Source organism: Haliotis cracherodii, unplaced genomic scaffold, assembly GCF_022045235.1.
Source record: "Haliotis cracherodii isolate W230 unplaced genomic scaffold, xgHalCrac1.p SCAF_13, whole genome shotgun sequence".
Taxonomy (NCBI): Eukaryota; Metazoa; Mollusca; class Gastropoda; order Lepetellida; family Haliotidae; genus Haliotis; species Haliotis cracherodii.
Window position 1 is genome coordinate 19,403,135 of NW_027266268.1, and position 27,905 is coordinate 19,431,039.

Here is a 27,905-nt window from a genome sequence, read left to right on the forward strand (position 1 = left end):
ATTGATCTCCGTGTTTGTCGTTAGAGGCGATTGGCGATATCGGATGGTTAGGCTCTCTGACTTGGTTGATGTATGTCATCGTATCCCAACTGCGTATCCCTGGATTGTCTAGTCCAGAATGGATTATATACAGGCCACCGTATAATAGCTGAATTATTGCTGAGTGGGGCGCTTAACAACAAACAAAACTGAACACCCGTCACCAACTTTGATGGAATATTCACGTTACTGTTTGAGTGACACACAACTTAATATCACATACCCTTAAATCTTCTCCGAAATATTATCGCTCAAAGCTTTTTCTCAATAACTGATGTTAAATAATGTTTAAAATGTAAAGAATGTGTATTAAATTGTGTTCGTGACATCTTTCAAATATCTAACTCAAACGCCATGTCGTGTACACCCGTCTTCAACACGTTTTAACACTCCGTAGCGTAGTGGATATAGCGTCTGCCCGGAGAGTGAAAGGTCGGGGTTCGATCCACTGTCCGAGTCATACCAAAAGATGTGTTGTTACCCTGCCTGGCGTTCAGCTTCATTGGGGTGTAAACAAGGACTTCCGGCTCTGAGTCAGAGCGTCTCAGTCAAACTTCCATGTTTAAACTGCGGCATGATATCTCAGAGGGCTAGAACTTTGAAACCGGCAGAAGTCTGAACTAGAACATCCAGCCTCACATACAAGCAGCCAAACACGTACACATTGCTGTAAAATGAAATAATCTTGAACGCGACATCAAAATACTTTTTCACCTCACATCATAATGTAAGTACAGTAAATTACGGTTATAACGATTTTAAAGGGACCACTAATTTTAGTTTATTATAACCGTAGTTCGTTATAAGCATCCATACAGCAACTATACAGCAAATGGACGGGATCATTTCGTTATATCCGTCAGTTTGTTATAAGCGTGTTCGTTATAAACGCAATTAAAACAACTACACAAGTGTGACTAAACAAAGCAGGGGAATACACACGTGGTGGAACAGTTGCATTGAAACCAAAGTATAGGTTGCTTTGCAAAATGTGGACAAAACATGTTCCGTTCGGTAATTTTACGACTTCGAAGTCTTTTATTATAACGACTGTGACATTGTAAAGTCTGTTAGCACATGGCAAAATGTGTCATTGTTTATGTTGTGATACAAATGTTGCTTTACGAAGTTTGATATTCGCGGAAACATTCATAGAACGTCTTCTCCAAATCCAAGAACCTTGCGTCATCCCAGAATCCAAATATGGAGTTGTAGTTTGTAACGTATGCAAGTGAAATCTGATTGGTTGGGTCTGCGTATACCACTTGACCTCCCAGACCCGGGTGTCCAAAGACCAGGTTTCCCTGTAAAGTTAGAGACGCATTATATACAATATCATCACATTTATAAACTGGCTGTAATGAAGGTACACATTCATCCTGTTTATGTGAATTAAAAATATATTTTGGACGCGCTTTCTTGAACTAATGCAAACATTGATTATTGTTTCAGTTTTCTTTCAGTGCTGTTACAGCATATATGTACATGTCAAATGTGTAATCATCAGTTTGGAAGATATTTCTACCATAACACCCTTCGCTAACTAGTTTGTAAGCGACACAAGACGCCAAATGCATGATAAGAACCGGTTAATACATCTGGGCAATTGTTAAGCGCTAACCCATCTCCAGTTTCATATGTCATTTAAATTCCAAATAATTTTTTTAAATATCTCCATATGACATTTATTTCATTTTTTTTCAAGATACCACGATAGACCTTGGGCACGTCGTACAAGACTACTATTTGGTCCTCCATGTAGTAAGTACTCACATCATATGATACAAAAGTGGGTGGAAGTAATTGAAATGGTATCTATTGCCGTAGATTATTTACAAAACATGTCATCGATTTATGGTTCTATATCGCAATTTTAGTTGGTAATATTTAAAATAAAACATATATGTTTTTTCATATAATTGAAGGCAATACGATTTTTAAAAAATCTATAGAAATATTTTGAACCGCAAAAGAAACATCACTCTAAGTAACATTTCATACAAAGTTGTCATTTAAATATCACGGTAATTTTTGTCAAAGTTTCTAAAATTAACATTACCTTCTCCGGAAAAATGAAATTTGTTGATAAAAATACAAAACAGATGACAATAAAACCGATCGCCCAAACGCACCAGGGCAACGGCCATGGTAACCCGATGCACATGAGTTCCGTGCAAATTGAAATGCACATGCGTTCCCCCATTTCTTACCGTATAAAAATCCACCCAAATCGGATAACATTCATTCGCTATTGAATTGATACCACATGCCAAGGTTGACAAGAAATCAGCGACACCAAGCCCTTGGACGATCTCAAGCTGGACAAAACGCCCGGCAAGTAGCCAGTGCATTTCAAGTCCACATAAGAAACATATACAGGCTCCAGCAACGGTACCAGACCACCAACAATACACATGACCGACCACGTAGTGGAAGACCAAGGGTCACCACCTGACGTCATGATCGTCAGATTGTGCGACAGCATCTTCAAGATCGCTTTGTTACTGCTGTGGAAACTGCTCGACAGACCATGGGGACACACCAGCGACACATTAGTGCGGACACCGTTCGACGACGATTGACGAGCGGACACCTCCACTGTCACAGGCCACACCGAGGACCCATTCTGTCACCACGTCATCGCCGGGACCGTCATCAGTGGGCAACACAACACCAGCACTGGCGACACCAGCAGTGAATAAGAGTCCTCTTCTCAGACGAGAGCCGACCAAGGCCGACAACTGCAGCTGAACTGCGTCAGGCGTTCCTCAGATTGTAGGCTCAAGTACCTATGGCCTTCATCAACCACCTCATCCATTCCATGTATCGACGTTGCACGGCAGTCATCCTTGCACATGGCGGACACACGATATACTGACTTGTGATGTCATTTTCTAAGAGACTAGTGTTGTGTTTCACTTTAAGAACATTTGACACTTTAATTTCAACTATGACGATCAGTTTTGCCAAGTTTCATCTTTTTGCTATGTCTCAAAGTATGTTTACAGTGTTTGGACAAATAAGGTTTCTCATATATCTATCCATTGTGACGTTTCTTTTGCGGTATATATAGTATGCGGTTCTTTATTAATCTAGGTGTAAAATCCAAATTGCAAAATTGTGACATACATGAAGACGTATTATTATGATATACATGTGCACGTCTCCCTGGTCAACGTTACGTGGAAGGTGTGCGGGTGATATCAAGCACCACAATTGAATCAAAACATAATCAACACAATAATATTTAATTTAAACTCTTGTTAAATTCTATGGGACTGAATCTAACATTGATAAAACGTGTAAAGTTTGGTATATGTTAGTGGTATTCGCCGAGCAAAAAATTGGACTGAAGTGACTTACTACCTGTGGATTATCCCGGAACATAAAGCCAAGTCCATAGGTATTTTCCGTGGCGATGCATTCGTCATATCCTGAAGTGACTGGTTTCGTTAGGCGCTCATTAAGATTGGGTGGAAAGAGTTGCTTCCCTTTGCATGTGCCGCCATTTGCAATATAGCTGTAGAGTTTTCCTAACGATCGAGCAGACCCGCAACCAATAAACGATGACAACCCAATGCTTCGTGTTTCAGGGTCATTGAGTTCAGTATTCTATAACAGTGACGATACAATCATATTAGTAATGTAAATCAATAGAGGTCTCAACAACGCATACTGGAAATAATATACAATAAAAAAAATATTTTTTTGAATTTTGTCCAGTTATTCTAATTCCATATATGTCACACACAATGGGTAAAATCAGGCAATGTGGAACATTTAATTTAACATTCCAAACTTGTTAATGCTCTATTTCATCACCCAGTGACAAAAAGTGATGGGATTAAAAGAAAACGAATGTCAAAGTATCTTTTGCAATATTTCGTTTTAGTCTAATCCGATCATAATTCGTGTGCTGTGATGTGTTTAAGCCATTTTGAACTGAAAATAAAAATAATAAGTACAATTTTGAGCATTTTGTAAGTTGCCTAAGTGACAATTTCAGTCTATTTACACATTGACTGTAATATGCACATATCTGCGAATGTTATCTCTTGTGGTCAAATGTTACCCCTTTAAACTGAAGGAAGCAATATTGAACAAATCCAATAGTTACCAGGCCAAGGAGTCTCCTCGTTGGCATGTAAAAGCCCTAGCAACGTCATAGATAAATATATAAATGTTCTTCTGTTATTACCATATCAGACCAAGGTAATTAAATTCATTCCAGAATACCAACTTCTCGAAAATATTCCATTTTGTTGTCTATTCTGTACACCAATAGGGTTGTGGGCTAATACAGAGGTTAAACCGTTCGCTTGTCGCAGGCCGTTGCTCGATTTGCCACTATTAAACCCAATTTATCACATCTCCTACCTAGATATTGCTTAAAACGGCTTGAAAGGCGTAAATCACCACTCACTCATTTCAAATAAACCCAATGACCTTTGCTACACCAAGCTATCTACAACTACGTTTTTGTCTGACTTAAACCATTCCTGGCCTAGCAAAGTCTAATTATACCGTAATATCGACTACTAGTGGCATCGTCCAGATTAGCGCATCATTGGTGCAACATAACCATGTCCATCCACTACATCTAGATGGAATCGGAATAACAGGGTTTCATTTTACATGAATTTAAAGGTCAACCGCAATGTAGATTCGAACAAAGCGAAAGAAATGCTCATCAATATAGCATACACACAAACTTACTGAAAAATCCATAGTTTTGATTGATTTTCCAAGCATGGAGGAAGGCGAAAACATCATCTTGGCAAAAAGTATAAACTTTCTAGGGACGGCAAGACTGCTTATCAAGAGCTCTGCAATAGTGAAGAAGTGCCCCCTAGCCATCCTGTAGCTCAGTTCCTTTGGGAGACCGATATAAAAATCGATATCTGTAAAAGCAGTATATTTTCAGTGAAGTCCAAGCGCAACGCATATCATAATAACAAATATTATTGTTTGCTTCACGCTGATTGGTTAGCTCACGTCTATTGTTTCATGTTTTTAATTGTCGCAAATAATTGAAGATGACATCAACTATTGATTTGATTTGGTGACTTCTCAACAAGACATTGAGTGAGCTGGTGTCTCTATTTGTGATCAAGGTGATGTGAGGTGAAATGGGGTTTAACATCGTGATCAATTGCAAGATGTTTGCGCTTTTGTTGCAACGACTATTCGTGATCGAAATGCTCACATTTTCCTTATACTCTTTCAATCATCAATATTTAACAGTTATTAGTAACAGGGATTATCTGTCTGTCGCGCATCATGGATTTACAATCGAGTACTAGGATAATCCTTTATTCCACCTCTAATAATAATAATAATAAAAACAATAATATAATATGATAATGATGGTAATGATGATGAATGATGGATGAATGATGATGATGATGATGATGACGACGATGACGATGACGATAAATGATGATGATGATGATGATGATGATGATGATAATAATAATAGGCATTCAAATTATAGTATAAACCTCGTCACAACATGCATAAGTTAATGATCCTACAATCGTAGCTCAAAATAATATAGAAGGGGATGAAATATGTTAATTTTTAATACATTGTTTTATCCTCATTGACAGTTTATACAGTTCGTCCACAAACATAGGCGTACATATTCCGGTATATTACTGTTACTTTTTTACCATATGGATCTTGAATTTCCTCCTTGAATATTGTTGATATATTTCTGTGCTTCGGGTCGGCCTTCCTTGCTAATGTATCAACAAAGTAGCCGTATGTTACAGTGTGGTATCCCCGCTTGGTACCTGGACATGAGAAGGAGAGAAGATACATGTCCACATGCAGGGAATTAGCCATCGTATGTGAGAACATTAGGACGGGGGCTATTTTGAGTTGGCCGCTTTTTGATCACAATATGTTGGTGCATTGGATATATACTCAGCTATCCAGAATTAACGGTACTCGAGATAATTATCAATTTGGTTGGAAACAATCAAGTTCATTAAACTCTGTCATAAGAACGTGTGTAACAGTGATTACCAGGGACCTATAGCATTATTGAGGTGATGATAACAACATTGGTGACGTGAGACGTAGTGACGTCATTATGGACACTGACGTCACAATCTACCTTCTCGACGCGGTTGTCTCAAAAGATCCCCCTTCTGCTCCGCCACAAGATTTCTTCATTTTTCACGGATAAAACAGTGGTTATGACAATTATGTGTGTATAAAGTTGCTTATTTCACGAAATTCGAGTCAGAATGTTCTAAATTCCGACTCGCTTTGTCTAATATTCATTTCGTTCAATCATGTAACCTTTTCCAAGCATCTTCAGATACCAATTCGTTACTGCACTCACATGAATCAACATATAGTACTTTACATCATACAAAATAACTCAAAGGCCCCTCATGTTGAGTCATGATTCATTTATTGTGTTTTCTTATAATTATTTGTACTGAATCGTTTTTATGAAACGGTAGACCCGTGAAGATCCGGGGTAGAATAGGTCTTCGGCAACCCATGCCTGCGTAAAAGGCGACTGTGCTCGTCGTAAGAGGGATCGGGTGGTCAGGTTCACTGACTTGGTTGATGCATGTCATCGTATCTCAATTGCGTGGATCAATGCTCATGATGTCAATCACTGGATTGTCTGGTCAAGACTCGATTATTTGCTGACCGTCGTCAAATAGCTGGCATATAGCTGAGTGCGGCGTTAAACAACAAACAGACAGCATTAATAAAATGTCTCTGTACAAAACGCCATGACGTAAGTGGACTTACTCACTCACTCACCTGGCTGCCATTCGGGAGTTGCGCGTTCTAACAGCTTCTCAAACTCAGCAGGATAGTCCCGGATGTCTCGTAATGTTGTCTTCTCGCCATTAAGCCACACCAAACCAGCCTTAAATTTACGAGAGAAAAATCATTTTGGTGATTTATATGGTTTTTACAGTAGTTGGTGATGTAAGATATGGGAGCTCGTTACATGTTGAAAAAAGCAAACCATCTGATTTGATTGGATTACACGGCCAGCCTGATATATATTGCAAGTGAAATGTTGAGCCAGAACGACATTTCAACGTCAACACTGACATCAACACGTGGAAACTGATACTTGCACATCCTTTTCTTCATCTACCTACCTGATACAGTAACTGTGTTTCTGGTGGTCCTGATATTTGCACATCCTTTTCTTCATCTACCTACCTTATGCAGTAACTGTGTTTCTGGTGGTCCTGATATTTGCACATCCTTTTCTTCATCTACCTATCTGATGGAGTAACTGTGTTTATGGTGGTCCTGTTATTTGCACATCCTTTTTTTCGTCTACCTACCTGATGCAGTAACTGTGTTTCTTGTGGTCCTGATATTTGCACATCCTTTTCTTCATCTACCTACCTGATGCAGTAACTGTGTTTCTGGTGGTCTTGATATTTGCACAACCTTTTCTTCATCTACCTACGTGATGCAGTAACTGTGTTTCTGGTGGTCCTGATATTTGCACATCCTTTTCTTCATCTACCTACCTAATGCAGTAACTGTGTTTCTGGTGGTCTTGATATTTGCACATCCTTTTCTTCATCTACCTACCTGATACAGTAACTGTGTTTATGGTGGTCCTGATATTTGCACATCCTTTTCTTCATCTACCTACCTGATGCAGGAGATGTGTTTCTGGTGGTCTTGATATTTGCACATCCTTTTCGACATCTACCTACCTGATGCAGTAACTGTGTTTCTGGTGGTCCTGATATTTGCACATCCTTTTCTTCATCTACCTACCTGATGCAGTAACTGTGTTTCTGGTGGTCCTGATATTTGCACATCCTGTTCTTCATCTACCTACCTGATGCAGTAACTGAGTTTCTGGTGGTTCTGATATTTGCACATCCTTTTCTTCATCTACCTACCTGATGGCTGAGCAGCATTTCAACTGTAATGTTTTCTTTTCCGTTACAGCCGAACTCTGGCCAATAGTCGGATACAAGGTTGCTGTAGTCCAACCAACCGCTGAAAATTAAGATAGCTTTAAAATACACATACTCTTGAAAAACCATTTTATTATGTCATTTCATAGACATAAACATAGATATATTTCAGAAATGTAAGGCCGCAGGCCCATATTACATTTCAATAGGTTTTCCCCCAAGAATGCTGGTATATAAGCAGTTGGTACAATTAAAAAAAAATCAGCAATACTGTTCACATTAATACAGTATTAAAATAATAATACATGGGATCAGCAGATTGGAGGTTGCAAAAGTAATGATGAATTTCTTATTTTCAACATACCACATGTAACACATTCGTGCAGCTTTGATGAGATTATGCAAAGTTACATCAGTGAGAGACTACGAGACTCGTAAACTTTACTTTAGGAGAACTATATCAATATTCTCCGCAAAAGTGCAAAGAATTAGACACAGCACATGAATAATTTCTTATATACCAGTATCAGTTCTTGGTTGACTAACTACACGACTTGAACAGAAATTCATTTTCTCGGGTTATGCCTCCATGGGTATGACTGTTCCTTACCTTTCTACCATTTTAGCAATAGTTATTGCTGCGATACTTTTTGTTGTGGAAAACGTGACTGTCATTGTGTCTCGTGTCCATGGTCTCTTGGCTTCCTCATCAGCATACCCCGCCCACATGTCAATCAACACCTCACCTCGATGATAGACAGCAAACGCCCCACCCTTTTCCTTTCCGCTTATTACTTTCTTCCTGCAAGGCAAAGAGAATCTGAATTTAAACTTCTTTCTTTGCAGTTTTACAGCAATGTTGTAAATGAATTTAAAACAAAATTATCTTTACGTAGATTCCAAAGTTAAGCGTATGTTTCCTGCGATTCTTCATATCGCAGGCCAACCGTTAAGACAATCGACCAGTCGATGATCGTGAGAGCAGCGTTCCTTCCAAACATATTAAATGTGTGCGATATACGTGAGAGCAAATGTTGGATACTTAATCTGCGGCATCAAAGTGTAAACCTTCAAATGTTCAATTCCCTGCTGCTAGCAATGGAAACCTAAATTGTGATGCACCGGACAAGGTAGGATATTGGCCCTTTTTGTCTCACGTGATCTGCATAATTTAAGAATGAACTTTAAATGTTTCGAAATGACGAAAATTATAAGACATGTTCATGTGAATGAGAACTAAACATTGTTCATTTCAATAATTGCATCTTTGAGACGTGTAAGCATACCATGTGTCAAAATAGTCATTTTAGAGATTCTCATAGCGTTTCTTTTCCAAAATTTGAACATGGGAAGTTTTTGACCCATAGGAGATCAACATAGGAGATTAACGTCAAAATATTACAAAGATATATACATCTTTGGTCACGGACTTTCTCAACCTTAGATTTTCATTCAAAGTTCTAAATACCTGCCTTTTTCACTAATTGTAGCCATATTTGTGTATTTTACCATATCAGAAGTAAATACATTTGTTAGTGCAATAACGAAAAATGGCTATCCGTCTGCCTTTTGAACACGCCTCACAATTTTCATTATATAATGACGACATTTGTGGGTATTCGAACATGCGCTCGCAACTTGATGACGTAGTAAATTGGACGACGTTATTTTGGAGGGGGGTGGGGGGGGGGGTGGGGGGGGGGTGTCTAGTGAGTTGTTCCCCGTAGATGCAGCTGGGCAACGTAGATAAACGCAAAGGCCGAACAATCGCATCCCAAAGGGAGAGAGATATAACAATCGGTATTGGGAGAAAAGGTGCAGATAATCGACGTGCAAATTATAAGAATATGCGGGAAAGACCAAAGCTTGTAAAGCAGCTTGATACAAACGTTTATGCCATGACAAGTTTCTACTGAAGTAAACACCAAGATATTTATAAAATCCTGTAGTTTCTATTTTTAGTCCTTTAAAGGACCAATATTCTTTACTTGCTAAATGACCCCCATTCTTAAATACCAAAACTTTTGTTTTACTCATGTTAACTGTTAGCTTCCATTTATTGCAGTAACTTTCAAGTTCATTAATTTGAAAGTAAAAATATCTATGTAATATCTGGATGGAACTGAAAAAACACCATAATTACAGTTTGTATTTATTTGTACAGCCAGTTCATTTATGAAAAAGGTAAAGAGAAATGGGCTTAAGATGCATCCTTGTCTTAAACAGTATTCACTTATGGGACAACGCCAGATAAGTCACCTTATCGTGCAACATTCCTTCCTTCAATTTCATATCTTGGTTTCATGATATCATGGTATCATGTTTCTCTTTATTGTTTCCCTGTTATCTAACTACCTACATTGGTAGAGTAAGAAATAACAGGCGACAGAAAAACATTGATAATCATAACATAAAACGTTAAGGCCTGAAAAAAATCTCAACTAAAATTCCATTGTACGATTCCGAAGCATCTCAGATGTGGTTGAGACAAAATTATCGGACTATCGTAACGGTTATTATGTGTTCAAGTAGAGAACTGACCCATAATCCTTCAAATTCAAGTTTCCCTAGCGACCTGACCCCTGCAGCGATAGAAAGACACGAGACCGCTAACCCGGACCAGTTTCACTCATCCCAAGGGCTAGTAGAATTTTAAAACATTTTTGTGGTGTATTGCTGAATGTTATCACTATTCAGGCAAATAGACTTTTTTGGTTAATGTCTATCCCTGTCACCGGTCTGCGCAAGTTATAAATACAAGCAAGCGATATTACTCTCCATACTATTCCGAAGTCCTTTCTTTATCAGCACTATTTGTTTAGACTTTTGTACCGAACTGTGGCATGTAGGTCACCTGCATATCGATAGAGTTATGTTGGGGACGAACCTATGTGTTGAGAGCAATAACAAAAGCAGATTGTGGTTGTTGTTAATTGCCGCACTCCGCAATATTCCAGCTATATGTAGGCGATCTGTTAATAATCGAATCTGCACCAGACAGCATCGATCTACTAAATTTAGATACGGTGACATGCATCAACCAAGTCAACGAGCCTGATCACCTGATGCCGTTATTCGCCTCTTACGACAAGCAAAATCGCCTTTAACAGCAGGCATGGGTTCCAGAACATCAATTCTAACCCTTAACTTCACGGGTTCAAAAGAAATGACTCAGTTAAAACATATCCTATAGGTATAGAATCTTATATAATATATGGGGGGGGGGGGGGGGTACGGGTGTCTGAGACCCGCATCACTTCGGGCTTTCCTCCCACATTAAGCTGAGACGCCGAGATACATCTGGACTACTGTTCAAAGCAGCGTTGAGCCCCACTCACTCACTGACACCAATATGCAGCTATACAAACACGTGTAATCGCAACCTACCTTATTAGCTCCTCAACCTTCTTAAACTTAGGATGACAGTAACCTCCGATCACCAGATCTAACTTCGGAGTTACAAGTGTCCCTAAATACTTCAGAACAATATATGCCATAAGCAGAACAACGCAAGTTTCAAGGAAATCCATGGTTTAGCTTGGCTTGTGGTGTAGACGGTGTTTACAATAGTTCACCTTGACCTTGCCGGTATAGGTCACAATGGCATGGTGGGAGGAGCGATAGATTTGACTGCGCCCATATATTATATAAATGTAATAGCATCTCTCGCATTGAGTGTGAATTCGTGTGTTTATACTCATGGTACCAGTAGAGGTAAAAGTTGCCCCTTTGAACATAAACATAGCATGTATTATTTAATGTGAGGCGATGTGAAATGGGGTTTAACGTCGCGTTTAAGATTATTGCGCTTATATAGCGACGTGCATAAACGAACCTGTGTGTGTCTGCTTGTGCAACTTTAAAAGCTAGCCCACTGAGATATCATGCCGCAGTTTAACATTAATACATTAATTAGACACAGTATACTGACTACGAGCCGACCAGTCCGAGAAAACCTAATGCCGAGCGCCAGGTAGGGAAATAACAAGTACCATCTTTTTAACGGGTGTTTTTGTATAACGCATCGGGCATCGAACCAGCGAACGTGTGATTTATATTTCCATCTGTGAGTTTACAGTTATTCAGCAATTTACGTGGAGGAATCAAATAAAGAATGATAACTGTTGAAGCGGCCGGCAAGGAGTGAGTAGTAAGTTTGGTTTAACGCCGCTTTTAACAGTATTCCAGTTATATCGCGGCGTGTCAGCTTAGTGTGGGAGGAAAGCCCAAAGTGGTGCAGGCCTCAGACGTTTACCACTTCGGTGAAACCCACGAGCACGGGTATGGTGCTGACAAACCTAGAAACATAATTGGGGCGAACCGGGATTCGAACCCACAATCATAGGTTTCTGGCGTGCCTAAGGGACTCAACTCTGCACAGCGAATCGCGGCGCCTTAGACGACTGGGCCACCCGTCCCCCCCGGCCGGCAAGGAAAATGGATTGATGTGCATAATAAATAAACATGAAGATTGATATTATGTATGAAATGATGGTTGGCCTGATGTCCCAGACGCCTCAATTCTCGGTGCAGAGTTGCGTCTCTTGGGCACGCCAGAAATCTATCATTTTGGGTTCGAATCCCGGTTCGACCAGATTATGTTTCTAGGATTGTCAGCACCACATCCGGGCTTGTGGGGTTTACCAATGTGGTAGGCGTCTGATGATTGCATCCCTTCGGGCTTTTCTCCCTCATTAACCACTATCCACCATATATAACTTTTTTTTTCAAAGCGGCGTTTAACTCAACTCACTCACTCATTACTGTGTATCAGAAAACGATAGTGGTGAAACCTTAGACTAGATAGTGTACCACATGCTTGGCATGTGGACTTGTAAGCTTATCCAGATAACGTGAAGGAATGCAATACACAGCAACCAGTCACCGTCCAACTGTATGTCGCACGCCAGTAAATATTCGTGACTGACTCTGGCTTAGTGGTTGACAGAAACAGGAACGACCCATACTGATGTTAGGAATCGGCGATGTCACGCATGATAACAACTTGAGCATCGTATTTGTTGGTTCTTGCAGCCAGTGTGTGTACTATGTGCGTATTATGTGTGTGTATGTGTGTGTAATGTGTGTGTGTGCATGTATCATGTATGTGCATCATGTGTGGGTATAACGTGTGTGTATTATGTGTGTGTATGTGTTTGTGTTATGTGTGTGTGTGTAATGTGTGTGTGCATGTTTCATGTATGTGTATCACGTGTGGGTATAACGTGTGTGTGTAATATGTGTGTGAGTATGTGTGTGTGTTATGTGTGTGTATTATGTGTGTGTGCATGTATCATGTATGTGTATCATGTGTGGGTATAACGTGTGTGTGTGTGTACGTGTGTGTATTATGTGTGTGTATTATATGTGTGTGTTATGTGTGTGTATTATGTGCGTGTGCATGTATTATGTGTGTGTATTATGTGTGTGTGCATGTATTATGTGTGTGTGTTATGTGTGTGTATTATGTGTGTGTGCGTGTATTATGTGTGTGTGTTATGTGTGTGTATTATGTGGGTGCATGTGTGTGTATTATGTGTGTGCATGTATTATGTGTGTGTGTTATATGTGTGTATTATGTGTGTGTGCGTGTATTATGTGTGTGTGTTATGTGAGTGTATTATGTGTGTATGTATATGTATTATGTGTGTGTAATGTGTGTGTATTATGTGGGTGTGCATGTATCATGTGTGGGTATAACGTGTGTGTGTATTATGTGTGTGTGTTATGTGTGTGTATTATGTGTTTGTGTATTATGTGTGTGTGCATGTATCATGTGTGTGTATCACGTGTGGGTATAACGTGTGTGTGTGTATTATGTGTGTATGTACGTGTGTGTTTTATGTATGTGTGTACGTGTGTGTATTATTTGTGTGTACGTGTGTGTATTATGTGTGTATGTGTTTTGTTTGTTTGTTGTTTAACGCCGCACTCAGCAATATACCAGCTATATGACGGCGGTCTGTAAATAATCGAGTCTCGACAAGACAATCCAGTGACTGACATCATGAGCATTGAACCACGCATTTGAGATACGATGACAACCCAGTCAGTGAGCCTGACCACCTGATCCCGTTAGTCGCCATGTTCATGTGAATGCGAACTAAACTTTGTTCATTTCAATAACTGCATCTTTGAGACGTGTGATAATGCCCAGGTAAGCATTATATCATGTGTCAAAATGGTCGTTTTAGAGGTTCTCATAAAGCGTTTATTTTCCAAAATTTGAACATGGGAAGTTTTTGACCCATAGGAGATCAACATAGGAGATTAACGTCAAAATATTACAAAGATATATACATCTTTGGTCACGGACTTTCTCAACCTTAGATTTTCATTCAAAGTTCTAAATACCTGCCTTTTTCACTAATTGTAGCCATATTTGTGTATTTTACCATATCAGAAGTAAAGACAGTTGTTAGTGCAATAAAGAAAAATGGCTATCCGTCTGCCTTTTGAACACGCCTCACAAACAATTTTTCATTATATAATGACGACATTTGTGGATATTCGAACATGCGCTCGCAACTTGATGACGTAGTAAATTGGACGACGTTATTATTGAGAGGGGTGGGGGGTGGGGGGTGCCTAGTGAGTTGTTCCCCGTAGATGCAGCTGGGCAACGTAGATAAACGCAATGGCCGAACAATCGCATCCCAAAGGGAGAGAGATATGACAATCGGTATTGTGAGAAAAAGGTGCAGATAATCGACGTGCAAATTATAAGAATATGCGCGAAAGACCAAATTCCTCCCCCCCCCCCCCCCCCCCCCCACCCCCCTGTTCATAATAAGGAATTGTCCGACATTTCAGAGGTCCAATTCTAATCAGGGAGTCATCATTATTTAAATACGATAAATATTTTTGAAGCTTGAAAATATTATTTACGTCCTTAAAGAGGCTGTACATGTTATTTATATCTCATATATGAAATAAACGACCACGAGTACAATAAAACACTGCCGGGTGAAAAAACCGCACGGGGCTGTTTGTATAACAAACAACTCCCACTCGCCGTTTATTTCTTTATTAAACAGTATTCACTTATGGGACAATGCCAGATAAGTCACCTTATCGTGCAACATTCCTTCCTCATTCATGGTTTCATGATATCATGGTATCATGTTTCTCTTTATTGTTTCCCTGTTACCTAACTACCTACAATGGTAGAGTAAGGAATCAAAGGCGACAAAAAAACATTGATAATTATAACATAAAACGTTAAGGCCTGAAAAAAATCTCAACTAAAATTCCATTGTACGATTCCGAAGCATCTCAGATGTGGTTGAGACAAAATTATCAGACTATCGTAACGGTTATTGTGTGTTCAAGTAGAGAACTGACCCATAATCCTTTAAATTCTAGTTTCCCTAGCGACCTGACCCCTGCAGCGATATAAATCGACACCAACCCGGACCAGTTTCACTCATCCCAAGGGCTAGTAGAATTTTAAAACATTTTTGTGGTGTATTGCTGAATGTTATCACTATTCAGGCAAATAGACTTTCTTGGTTAATGTCTATCCCTGTCACCGGTCTGCGCAAGTTATAAATACAAGCAAGCGATATTACTCTCCATACTATTCCGAAGTCCTTTCTTTATCAGCACTATTTGTTTAGACTTTGTACCGAACTGTGGCATGTAGGTCACCTGCATATCGATAGAGTTATGTTGGGGACGAACCTATGTGTTGAGAGCAATAACAAAAGCAGATTGTGCTTGTTGTTAATTGCCGCACTCCGCAATATTCCAGCTATATGTAGGCGATCTGTTAATAATCGAATCTGCACCAGACAGCATCAATCTTCTAAATTTAGATACGGTGACATGCATCAACCACGTCAACGAGCCTGATCACCTGATGCCGTTATTCGCCTCTTACGACAAGCAAAATCGCCTTTAACAGCAGGCTTGGTTTCCTGAAGATCAATTCTAACCCTTAACTTCACGGGTTCAAAATAAATGACTCAGTTAAAACATATCCTACAGGTATAGCATCCTATATAAATATGGGGGTGGGGGGGTACGGGTGTCTGAGACCCGCATCACTTCGGGCTTTCCTCCCACATTATGCTGAGATACATCTGGACTACTGTTCAAAGCGACGCTAAGCCTCATTCACTGACTGACACCAATGTAAATGTGCATGCTATACAAACACGTGTAATCGCAACCTACCTTATTAGCTCCTCAACCTTCTTAAACTTAGGATGACAGTAACCTCCGATCACCAGATCTAACTTCGGAGTTACAAGTGCCCCTAAATACTTCAGAACAATATATGCTATAAGCAGAGCAACGCAAGTTTCAAGGAAATCCATGGTTTAGCTTGGCTTGTGGTGTAGGCGGTGTTCACATAGTTCACCTTGACCTTGCCGGTATAGGTCACAATGGCATGGTGGGAGGAGCGATAGATTTGACTGCGCCCATATATTATATAAATGTAATAGCACCTCTCACATTGAGTGTGAATTCGTGTGTTTATACTCGTGGTACCAGTATAGGTAAAAGTTGCCCCTTTGAAAATAAACATAGCATGTATTATTTAATGTGAGGCGATGTGAAATGGGGTTTAACGTCGCGTTTAAGATTATTGCGCTTATATAGCGACGTGCATATACGAACCTGTGTGTGTCTGCTTGTGCAACTTTAAAAGCTAGCCCACTGAGATATCATGCCGCAGTTTAACATTAATACATGTACATTAATTAGACACAGTATACTGACTACGAGCCGACCATTCTGGGACAACTTAATGCCGAGCGCCAGGTAGGGAAATAACAAGTACCATCTTTTTAACGGGTGTTTTTGTATAACGCATCGGGCATCGAACCAGCGAACGTGTGATTTATATTTCCATCTGTGAGTTTACAGTTATTCAGCAATTTACGTGGAGGAATCAAATAAAGAATGATAACTGTTGAAGCGGCCGGCAAGGAGTGAGTGCGTGAGTTTGGTTTAACGCCGCTTTTAACAGTATTCCAGTTATATCACGGCGTGTCAGCATGATGTGGGAGGAAAGCCCAAAGTGGTGCAGGCCTCAGACGTTTACCACTTCGGTGAAACCCACGAGCACGGGTATGGTGCTGACAAATCTAGAAACATAATTGGGGCGAACCGGGATTCGAACCCACAATCATAGGTTTCTGGCGTCCCTAAGGGACGCGACTCTGCACAGCGAATCGCGGCGCCTTAGACGACTGGGCCACCCGTCCCCCCCGGCCGGCAAGGAAAATGGATTGATGTGCATAATAAATAAACGGGTATAACGTGTGTGTGTATTATGTGTGTGTGTGTGCACGTGTGTGTATTATGTGTGTGTTATGTGTGTGTATTATGTGTTTGTGTATTATGTGTGTGTGCATGTATCATGTGTGTGTATCACGTGTTGGTATAACGTGTGTGTGTACGTGTGTGTATTATGTATGTGTGTACGTGTGTGTATTATGTGTGTGTACGTGTGTGTATTATGTGTGTATGTGTTTTGTTTGTTTGTTGTTTAACGCCGCACTCAGCAATATACCAGCTATATGACGGCGGTCTGTAAATAATCGAGTCTCGACAAGACAATCCAGTGACTGACATCATGAGCATTGAACCACGCATTTGGGATACGATGACAACCCAGTCAGTGAGCCTGACCACCCGATCCCGTTTGTCGCCTCTTACGACAAGCATAGTCGCCTTATACTGCAAGCATGGGTTACTGAAGACCTATTCTACCCCGAATCTTCACGGGTCGTGTGTGTATGTCTGAGTGAGTGTGCGTGACAGTTGATGAACGTTAAGGCTTTGTGCCGTAAGGCAGACAACTCACATCTGATGGCAGGTACACCATTTAAATTGATGACGAACTGTCCTGGTTGGACTGATCGAAAAGTCAGATGTGTGGTTAGTGAGTGAGTGAGTATGGTTTTACACAGCTTTTAGCAAAATGCCCGCAATATCACGGCAGGGGAAACCAGAAATGGGCTTCACACATTGTAACCATGTCGGGATTCGAACCCGGGTCTTCGGCGTGACCACTAGGCTACCCGGCCGCCCCTCACCTTGGAGGAAGAAGGCCATAGGCGATGCAGGTCTTGGACATTTCGAGCTTTGTAGTGAATGATCTTTGAACAGTATTTCAGTTCTATCACAGCCTGTCACCTATACATGGTCAAAATCATGTAGGCTATGTGTTATCACTAGGCTACCCGACCGCCCTTATGTGGTTAGTGACTTTATTGGGCAAATTGTAGGATTTAATTTAGCTTAGATTAACAGAGTTGTGCCTTTGTCATGTTTTCTCATTCCTTGAGAAACGAATGTTGGCGTGCACTGCTTGTGTGTGCAATGATACACACGTAACAAATGTTATATTTGGGATAACACTTTCTTAGTAAAGTACAGGTTCTTGTCCCTTCATTCGAACCCACACCTGCCAGGGTGAGGCACCTAATCACCAGCACACAAAGTCAGCGATCCAACCCACTCACCCACGAGGCTTCCACACTAAATGAAAGTCCGACAACTGGTAGTCTAGCACTTTGAGTACCCCCCCCCCCCCCCCCCCCCCTTCTGTTGCCCTCCTCTTCATTTAGGGCGCCATCACCGCCATAACATAAATCCTCCGAGAAAGATGCAGTAACTCTAGTGCCTTCAATGAAAGGAATTAAGGCCCAAGGGATTATTATATTGCCCCCACCTCCTCAAACATTAATGTTTATATATCTGATAATCATTTCACTTCACAAATATGCCTACTCAAAGTTTACAAACTTACAACATACATTAATATACATATTTTGATGAAGAAAATCATTAATGTCAGATCCAGAGCATACTAATAGTTTCTGTTATAGGTGTTCGGGTTTAAATGTATCAGGGTATAATATTAAACACTTAATCAAATCCATTTGGTGACATGCTTAAAAAAAATAACACGAAGGTCTACACCAGCTGATTATTTATTTGGTTCCAGATATAGTGTGTTTTCTATCTGAATTTGTTTTCTGTCATTCCAACAAACATTGTACTAAAATGTATTTGTCAAGTGTGGCAAAGATACATGGTTTATTATACAAAGGAGCAGGATGGGTGATGTCAGCCATTCAGTCATACAACCTATTGAATTTGGAAATATTTTGTTATTTTTAGGCATTTTATGTGCAATAATTTTTTTAATCTTTATAATATCCTTTGAAATTATAATAAATGAATCAAGGCATTGACATTTGCTTTTTATGCTTTGAATAAAAAAATGTCTCTTTAAAGACAAAAACCACGGAAGTAAACATTGTACGTATAGCCTCAATCCCAACACAATGACAGGAAAAGAGAAACGTTGGTTATGTATTCCACAGATATTAAAGAATGTGTGAAATTCAGAACATGTTGTTTGTTTGTTTGTTGTTTAACGCCGCACTAGCAATATTCCAGCTATATGACGGCGGTCTGTAAATAATCGAGTCCGGACCAGACAATCCAGTGATTGACATCATGAGAATTGATCCATGTAATTGGGATACGATTGACCACCCGATCTCGTTAGTCGCCTATTACGACAAGCATAGTTGCCTTTTTCGACAAGCACGGTTGCGTGAAGACTTATTCTACCCCGGATCTTCACGGGTCTTCAGAACATGTACATGTAGACAATCATTAAATGTATGACAGTTTCAGGTTCTGAGTTACGGGAACTACAATTCATCCTGTAACAGCTGAAGTGAGTTTGATTCTTGATTGATGAGCGTGTATGGTAAAGGGGGGTAACTGTTCACGCCTTTTTCTACGTCTGTAGTGTTGTGAGCTATATTTAGTCCGTGATGAATACAAGCTGGGATTCACGTAACATAGTCTGCCTAGCAGGGTTAGATTATATACAAGGACATCCTACAAGGTATTATCAAATTTCAAACCTCGAATTGATAATATTCTTGAAACAAAATGTGAATTATCGATTTGTATTGCAATTTAAAAGAGTCTTGTTTATTTACGATTCATCCATTTGCCAAATAAATAATTATTGAATTGTATTAACATGTGCGTTTCATCACAATGAACACGATATACTTATAAATTAAACTATTTAAAACAGGAAATGTTGAATGTTCCTTCTCACTGATTTCCTGACAGTCTATTAGTTGAAGCAATGGTTGGTGAAGTTGTTTGCACTTTTGTATCAGAAATATTATATTTGTGTTTGTTTGTCTGTTTGTTGCATGATAGGTTGAAGTACAAAATTGGTTTCTAAATTTATAGGTCATAGCTCGGGGATAAATAAACCGACAGTTCGATATATCTCGATGAACGGTGTGTAGACAACTTGATACACATTAGAGTGTAGTCGGTGGACAGAAGAGTGATCTTCCCAGGCCTGAAAAACAGAGTGGCATCTGTTCGTGCAGATAATACACTTATACTGCAGCGGTGATGTGGTACAGAGGGTAAAACGTCCGCTTGTTACCTCTGTACGGAGACCAGAGACCGATTCGCCACATATTAATGGCGATATAAGTTGACTCGTGAAAAAGCGGTGAAAAATTAGAGAGAGAGAGAGAGAGAGAGAGAGAGAGAGAGAGAGAGAGAGAGAGAGAGAGTTTATTTGCATGTCACGCGTGACAATGTTGCAGATTAATTATATACAAACTCAATTCATAAATAAAATATGTAACGCCCAGCCACAGGGCTTATGAGTCACGATGAAAATATATAAAAACTATAACTCATTAAATGTTTGCAGCCATAACAATTTCAGCACTATATAAGTATTGTTAAATACAATTCATACAAAAGATAATAATCGTTTATACATTACCAAAAGGGTCTTAGATACACAATACTGTAAGTCGTCCGAGTTCAATATAAAACATAACTTATGTATATCATCAAGGGTATAAAAACTCTGGGATACATTTGAAGCTTCATAAAATAATTTAAATCCAAAATCTTCAAAAAAGGACAACATATCAGAGGAGGGTAAAGATATAAAATCTAGAAAGACTTTAAATATACTACGTGCGGACATCGGGTGAGAATTCCTCTCCTGGATCGCCGGGGAATACATCTGATTGGGGTGCCTGCCTAACGTGTGTATCTAAACACTGGGAAAAAAAGAACAGCAAACTAACTACTATATCTACAGTGAAGACGTTAGTGCCAAAATAAGCTATCCAATAATTCACAACAACCTATGTACAATTATTGATGAGTCAAAAATGACCATAATTACATGAGAAATATTTTAATGTAGATATGAATTCCCCCAAATCAAAATTACGGCAACAAAAAACATGTTCACAATGCAAGAATATGCTAGCGAACATATAAGAGATCACATACATCTAGTCAATACATGGTTTGTGAGTATCATAAGATCACAAGAGAATGAAATAGTCGGGCCATTACGATTTAACACGCAATTATCTCACACTGTAGGATCGCGACCGCCGAACGGTACCGGAAATAAAGCCAGTAAACAGAGCGGCACTAGACCGTGAATGAGTAAACACAAACCACAGTGACACTTACTCATGATACTGTCATCGCGACTGATTTACGACATCCATTGTCTGAAGAACATTTGATTGCAAAGGCTCATTACCCTGGAGCCATGACATCTATATGCCTTGAAACACTTAATTGCTGTTATTTATTAGATGCTAATCCTATTTGTTAATCCCCATTTTTGTGTACATCGACCGTCTGCCATCCTGAACAGGATGTGCAAGTATGTCACTGATGATTTACTGTTTACATTTATATTTATTACTTACTAAATGTCAGGTGACCTTGCCTATATAAGCCTTGGTCCAGAAAGGAGGAGAAAAGAAAGGTCTTACCCTTAGCCTAGCTAGGGTTAGGCTAGGTGCTCCGGGGCACCAAGACAACAACCACAACCACTATGTGCTGACCTGGCACATAGTGTCTTTTGTATGTATATGTCTACATGTATAAAGTAAAACTGTATATACCGCAAGCCATCGTCTCCAAGTTGTCACTTCCTACTGAGAACCATACGTCGGTCCCTTGCATATACGAGTATGCAAATTGTTCATTAATCAACGTCAGGCCGACACGCGTTGTTAATACCCTTTGCAAACTGCAAACATTTGCTTGCACCGTAATTTGAATCTGACAAGGAGGTTGTCTGCAAAGACAGCGTGGCTTTACTTCTGGGCAGCTGAATATTGAGCTAGAAGATGTCACTTTCTAATGTAACCTTACCACAGGGGAGGGTAGTCACACTTCATAGCAGGACATCGTAATATTCTTGGGACAAAACGAAGAAATAACCTGTCGGATGAACAGTGCCAGATATTTCCAATATCAGAGTACATACAATATTCAGGTAAAGTAATTATTTAGTAGGAATCGTACAATGGACTGCTTCTAGTATAGATTTCATATGATTCACGAAATGTTTATTGTCATTTGGTGTCATCACTGATTTTCAGTGATCCGTTGATAAGTGTACCGCTTTTTTGGCTTTTTACGCCTAATTGAGACTGGCTTTATGTTCTGTGTTGATGGGGCCGCAAACGAAAAAAAATAGATGATCATCAAAACTACTTTGCTCAAATATTTCTGCGATTATTATGATTTTTGACCATGTGCACCATACAATGGGTTACTGTACAGATTCGGGGTCAGAATAGCTGCTGGTGGCAGACGATACAATATGAAAATAGGAATAATGTCATTGTTTAACCTCTTTGATTGACAGTGTGATAATTTGTGTCACAAATTCACAGGTCACGTGTCGAAGCTTGTTTGGTTGGTCATTGCAGGTGGAAAAGGTGTGGCCGATACACCGTCTTTAAAACCAGTGTAGTATCCTCGTGGATCGTGGGTATTCTTTTCTGACACGCCACACCACACAACTTGGAAGAGGCTCCCGCTTACGAGGCCCTGTCGTGCCGTGTTGAAGAAGACTCATCTGTCTATAGATCACATGACGGCTTCGTTTGTTCACACGAGCCATATCACTACGGCGGAATTTATCCTTAAAGAACGATCGGAAACTTTTAGGTCCATGCAGGAGAACAAGTAGGGTCTGGAATGAAGAATGACGTAACACGTAAACCTGTAGCATTTGCAGAATATATTCATATAGTGTGACACACTCCAGTAACCATCGCTGACTGACACTTTATTTACTATCGACACAAAATAAGGGAACTAATGATCTGAATGTAGCTATCGTTGAGGTGTAGATTCACAATACCGTGGCGATGCTTCTGAACACAAAATCTAATCACAATGAATTTTTACATCATGTATAAACAATATAAGTTGCATGTACATACAGAAGACAAAGTGTGTTCGCCTAAAGCGGAACTCCCAATTACTAATGCAAGTGAGCTAAGCATAAGCTTTAAAATGCCCCCGAGACAGTTTCTCAATGAACAGACAAAATAGCGAATTGTTGGTGTGATAGAGGGGCACGTCACTATCCCCAGGTGCCCGACCATTTGGCATATTATCGGCAATTTTGAACTTCAGGGTGACTGTGCCAGACCGTGTCGTGCCAAGGTCGTCACCGATTATCCCCGACGAGAAGGCATGCAGACATTGGACTGGCACGCCAAGTCCTCTGAAAGGTTCCAAATAGAGCATCTGTGGGATTAGGTGAGTGTGTACCAGGGACCCAGCACCGTCAATGTGGACTAGCTTGGGTAAGTCTTTCAGGCGGAATGGCGGGCAAGATCAAAGTTAATCAAGTTAATCAACAGTACACCATCAAGGTGTCGTACATGTATCGCCCAACATGGTGGACACACCAGATATTGATCTACACGCCCTTAATTCATTCATAATACTTTTATCGTCATTACTCCTTCACGATCACTTCATCGGTTCCCTTGCTTTTTGTCGGTAGTATACACATACATATAAGATCTTATATTTATTCGTTTATCGAGGATATTTGTTGTAGTGCCGAAATCGTTTGATTAAGTCATAGTGAGCTTAAGTGAATAAATATCTCACAGTGCAATAAGAAGATAAATTTAAACATTATGTGCTTTCGGTTTTGCGTGTGTTACTGAGTATTAAGAATATCAATTTATGTTAAAATTTCCAGTCATCTAATACTCAATAATTCCTGAAAATCTGAAAACATAAACTGTATTTAATGACCGGATATTTCATTTGAAACCGACGGCGTCATCAAAACTTGCAAATCTGAAAAGTTGATAACGCTTTTCAATAATTATCAATTTTCCCTGGCACTCACTCATTCATCCATTATTTTAACAAGATGACACAATCAAACATGGCCCAAGAAACACTAGAACTTTAAATAAATAAATTCACGGATAAACAAATATATAAATGAATAAATGAGTTAATTAAAATAAATGACACGTGAAATCTGTCTTTTTCCAATTTTATCTACTCCAACTCCGTATCCAACTTCACCTGGAAACAGGGGAAATAGGGATGAAAGGGTAGATGAGTAGTAATTAGCTGGTATTAAACCATGAAATTTGTGTATTGGAAAGGTAGTCAAAATGAAAAGTAATCATGCTAGTAAGACACCATCTTCAAACGTTTATCGACATTGTATTATACAAAATACAAAAAGGATCAGTCATTCCCCATAGCACTCACTCATTCACCCATTCTATTTGCAATGTGAGGGTAATACCAGTCAAACATGTTAACCACGATGCACACACAATGACATTTCAGGACGCACACAGACAAAAACTACTCACTTTCGATTTTGACAAACAGTCGCCCTCTTTCAGGTCACAGCATACCTTTTCATCTTCAGGTTTCATATCACGACAGTGACCACATTTACACCAAGAAGGTGCAGCTTCAGGATTTGGTGAGCCTGTTTACGAAATTAGAAACCTTTAAAATCAAATAACCTTCCAAGTATACTGAACCGCAAACGAAACGTCAACCCCAGGTAACATTGCATGAAAAGTTGTCATTTAAATATCTGGGTATTTTTTGTTAAAGTTTCTAAAATTTAACACTATCCTTTCCGGAAAAATGAAATTAGATGATAAAACACAAAGCAGATGACAATAAAACAGATCGCCCAAACGCATCACGGCAACGGCCATGGTAACCCCGATGCACGTGAGTTCCATGCAAATTGAAATGCACATGCGTTCCTCCATTTCTTGCCTTATAAATCCACCCAGATCGGATAACATTCATTCGTTATTGAATTGCTACCACATGCCAAGATTGACAAGAAATCAGCGATACCAAGCCCTTTGACGATTGCAAGCTGGACAAACCGCCCAGCAAGTAGCCAATGCATTTCAAGTCAACGTAAGGACCATATACGTCATGATCGTCAGATTGTGCGACAGCATCTTCAAAATCGCTTTGTTACTGCTGTGGAAACTGCTCGACAGACCATGGGGACACACCAGCGACACATTAATGCGGACACTGTGCGTCGACGATTGATGACACCTCCACTGTCACAGGCCACAACGAGGACCCATTCTGACAGCACGTCATCGCCGGGACCGTCTTCAGTTGGCAACACAGCACCAGCATTGGCGCCGCCAGCAGTAAAGAAGAGGCCTCTTCTCAGACGAGAGCCGTTACTGTATCTCAAAAGTAGATGGCAGAGAGGGAATATGGCGACGACGTGGGAAACGTTATTCGGATGCTTGTGTTGAGAGACTCGTGGGGTGGTCCGAGCATCATGGTGTGGGGTGGAATTGGTCTTGCACAGAGGGTCGTCCCTGTGGTTTCCGGAACATCGGTCCAGGGAGAGGCAATGGTGTTATAGCAGCTCGGTACATTGATCAAATATTGAGACCACACGCCATACCTCAACCACACGCAACCACGAGTTTCAGCATGAAAACGCCCGTGCCCATCCGAAAGCAACAAGAGACTTCCTCCAGCAGAAAGGCATCAGAACCATGCAGTGGCCTGCCCTCAGTCCCGATTTAAATCCCATTGAGCACATGTGGGACGAGACGTGCATGTGAAACGTAGATGACTTTGGCTAAGAAATATGCCTCTGTCTGTCAACACTAAACCAAAGTTGTAAACAGCTACCACATGCGTCACCGTGGAGCTTTCTCTCATATTAGGCTAGTCGATCTACCACTAAGCATGTAGAATCGGCAATAAAAAAAAAGGTTTAAAAGATTTGAACAGTTTTTCAGAACTGGTTAGCTCTATCAAAGGTAAGTCACGCATCTGTTCTCACCTCCTATGTTACCATGGGCGTTGCTGTCCACAGGCCTATCCAGTGAATGTGCATCATCACTGGAGGTTGTTGACATGTCCTGGTCCTCATGTCGCTCCCCGTCTGTACTGCTTTTGACATAGGTATTACTTGCCACTCTCAGTATGTCATGCAGGTGCTTATATTTGTCTTGCAAAGCGTCCATAAAACATTGATCGTCCACGTTTTTGAGGAGCGTGCGTTTTTCGCTTTCACTCACGTTTTTGGAGGTCAAATCTTTAAATATTACTTCAGTTATTCCTTTTGTCTCATACAACGATTGTGCCAGTCGTTGTGGATGTATTAGCTCTACAATGGTCGACTTTGATAATGTTGGTCCCTTGAGCTGGTGATCGGACCCCGGCCTTTCAAAACGTAACTGAAAAGACAACCCTGTTTCTTCTTCCGTTTCTTTTAGTATCGGAATGAATTTGTCCCAATAATCCGACATGGATAGTCCTATCAGATAATGGGCAAATGCTAGTGATTTCTCTATATCTGATGACTTTTCTCTGAGGCTTTTCTCACTGTCCTCGGATATCAGATGTTCTTCGTACATACGATTAATCAGATGGGTGTTTTTCAGAGGGATGTCTCTAATCAGTGGCCATTTATCTCTGATCTCCTCAATGTGTGTTGTATTGGGGAACCTTGCAGTTTCTAAAATGTGAATGAAGTGAAATAGTCCTTCCTCAAAATATAAAGCAGTGCATGAACGTTATTCATGTCGTTTATCACATAAACCATAATATCTATGTTGCTGACTACCCAGTAATTACCACACAATACTATACAATGATATCGCAACAAACTGTAATGGTCTGGTTGTGGAGACGAGATTCTGTTTATATCCCTCAGTCCTTACATGTATAGTGTCTAGATACCAGCATATAAACACAATGCTATATAATCACACAAGATAACGAGATTCTAACTTCAAGTGTCACAATCTAAATAATTGATAACTATACAGTTTCCTTCACGCAAACCTTACTGTGGATTTGAGACGGGCCCAGTATATTATGTATCTTCTGATAACATACACATTCAAGACATTCGTAAAATAATATTTTTCAGAGAACTGTTTGTCCCTTGCACTTACTCACAGAGTTGATGTGAAGTGATAATGGAATTAGATACAGTTATACATTTACCTTTGGTATTTAGTATCCGTTGTAAGCATGCAGTTTCATTTTCTTTCAGTTTATGGAAACTTTGTTTTATATCGGCTACATTCTCTTTAGTCTTCACATGAGCTTTAAGATATTCCTGTACAGTTTCAATCCTTGCTTGTAAAACGTCCACAACCTGGAGTACAAGATCTTCATCTGGTCCCTTGCCTTTATCTGTCAGCCCTGCGACGTCCTTGAGAAGGTTCTCAGCCATTCTCTGACAGGGACCGTGCAGGTACGATAGAGGTTCTTCTGCTGCCATCCCGTTCTGAAGAGTATCAGCAGTTAACAACAGTAACACCTCATTGAACTCCGTAAATTATGTACCATATTCGCGCATTATCTTGTGAATATAAACTAAGTTAGTCAAAACATTGGTTGGTATCAATGATCCACCCTTTCGAAATACGATAATATGCATTAAACCACTTCACTTATATATTAAAACCAGATCCTCAGTTTAATCAGCTCGTAATGCTGAGGATCTATTCTGACCAAAACAAACGCGGGAGAAAAAGTACCACAGTAAGAGATCAATTCTTGCTTCAAAGCTGTATTTGTGATCAGATTGGG

At 40.0% G+C, this 27,905-nt stretch overlaps 2 protein-coding genes across 4 annotated transcripts; both read right to left on the reverse strand.

Annotated features, from left to right (window-relative positions):
- Positions 1-1,049: 1,049 nt before the first annotated feature.
- Positions 1,050-11,507, reverse strand: LOC139459035 (beta-lactamase domain-containing protein 2-like). Of its 3 annotated transcripts, none has more exons than XM_071240477.1 (8): positions 11,352-11,507; positions 8,575-8,766; positions 7,947-8,046; positions 6,829-6,937; positions 5,712-5,834; positions 4,756-4,940; positions 3,406-3,651; positions 1,050-1,343 (listed from the first exon to the last, which is right to left on the reverse strand). In XM_071240477.1, exons 1-8 carry the CDS (start codon positions 11,492-11,494, stop codon positions 1,161-1,163), a joined length of 1,281 nt encoding a protein of 426 aa, XP_071096578.1. In that variant the 5' UTR covers positions 11,495-11,507; the 3' UTR covers positions 1,050-1,160. The 3 variants fall into 3 exon arrangements, with proteins under 3 accessions (XP_071096578.1, XP_071096577.1, XP_071096579.1); XM_071240476.1 differs by having other exon boundaries at positions 3,403-3,651; XM_071240478.1 differs by lacking the exon at positions 3,406-3,651.
- An 11,185-nt stretch (positions 11,508-22,692) lies between these two features.
- LOC139459037 (uncharacterized) lies at positions 22,693-27,594 on the reverse strand. Its single transcript, XM_071240479.1, has 4 exons — positions 27,315-27,594; positions 26,143-26,820; positions 24,668-24,789; positions 22,693-23,001 (listed from the first exon to the last, which is right to left on the reverse strand). Exons 1-4 carry the CDS (start codon positions 27,592-27,594, stop codon positions 22,765-22,767), a joined length of 1,317 nt encoding a protein of 438 aa, XP_071096580.1. The 3' UTR covers positions 22,693-22,764.
- Positions 27,595-27,905: the final 311 nt, after the last annotated feature.

What these genes read in the sequence shown, in the direction of transcription:
- LOC139459035 (XM_071240476.1), bottom strand. Translation starts at nt 11,494, where the DNA reads ATGGATTTCCTTGAAACTTGCGTTGTTCTGCTTATGGCATATATTGTT. An exon ending in TCAAAACTATGGATTTTTCA is followed by an intron (nt 3,652 to 4,755) that starts GTAAGTTTGTGT and finishes TCACTGTTATAG; the next exon opens with AATACTGAACTCAATGACCC. An exon ending in TCCGGGATAATCCACAGGTA is followed by an intron (nt 1,344 to 3,402) that starts GTAAGTCACTTC and finishes CTAACTTTACAG; the next exon opens with GGAAACCTGGTCTTTGGACA.
- LOC139459037 (XM_071240479.1), bottom strand. Translation starts at nt 27,594, where the DNA reads ATGGCAGCAGAAGAACCTCTATCGTACCTGCACGGTCCCTGTCAGAGA. An exon ending in ACGGATACTAAATACCAAAG is followed by an intron (nt 26,821 to 27,314) that starts GTAAATGTATAA and finishes TTCACATTTTAG; the next exon opens with AAACTGCAAGGTTCCCCAAT. An exon ending in ACTGTTTGTCAAAATCGAAA is followed by an intron (nt 23,002 to 24,667) that starts GTGAGTAGTTTT and finishes TCTTCATTCCAG; the next exon opens with ACCCTACTTGTTCTCCTGCA.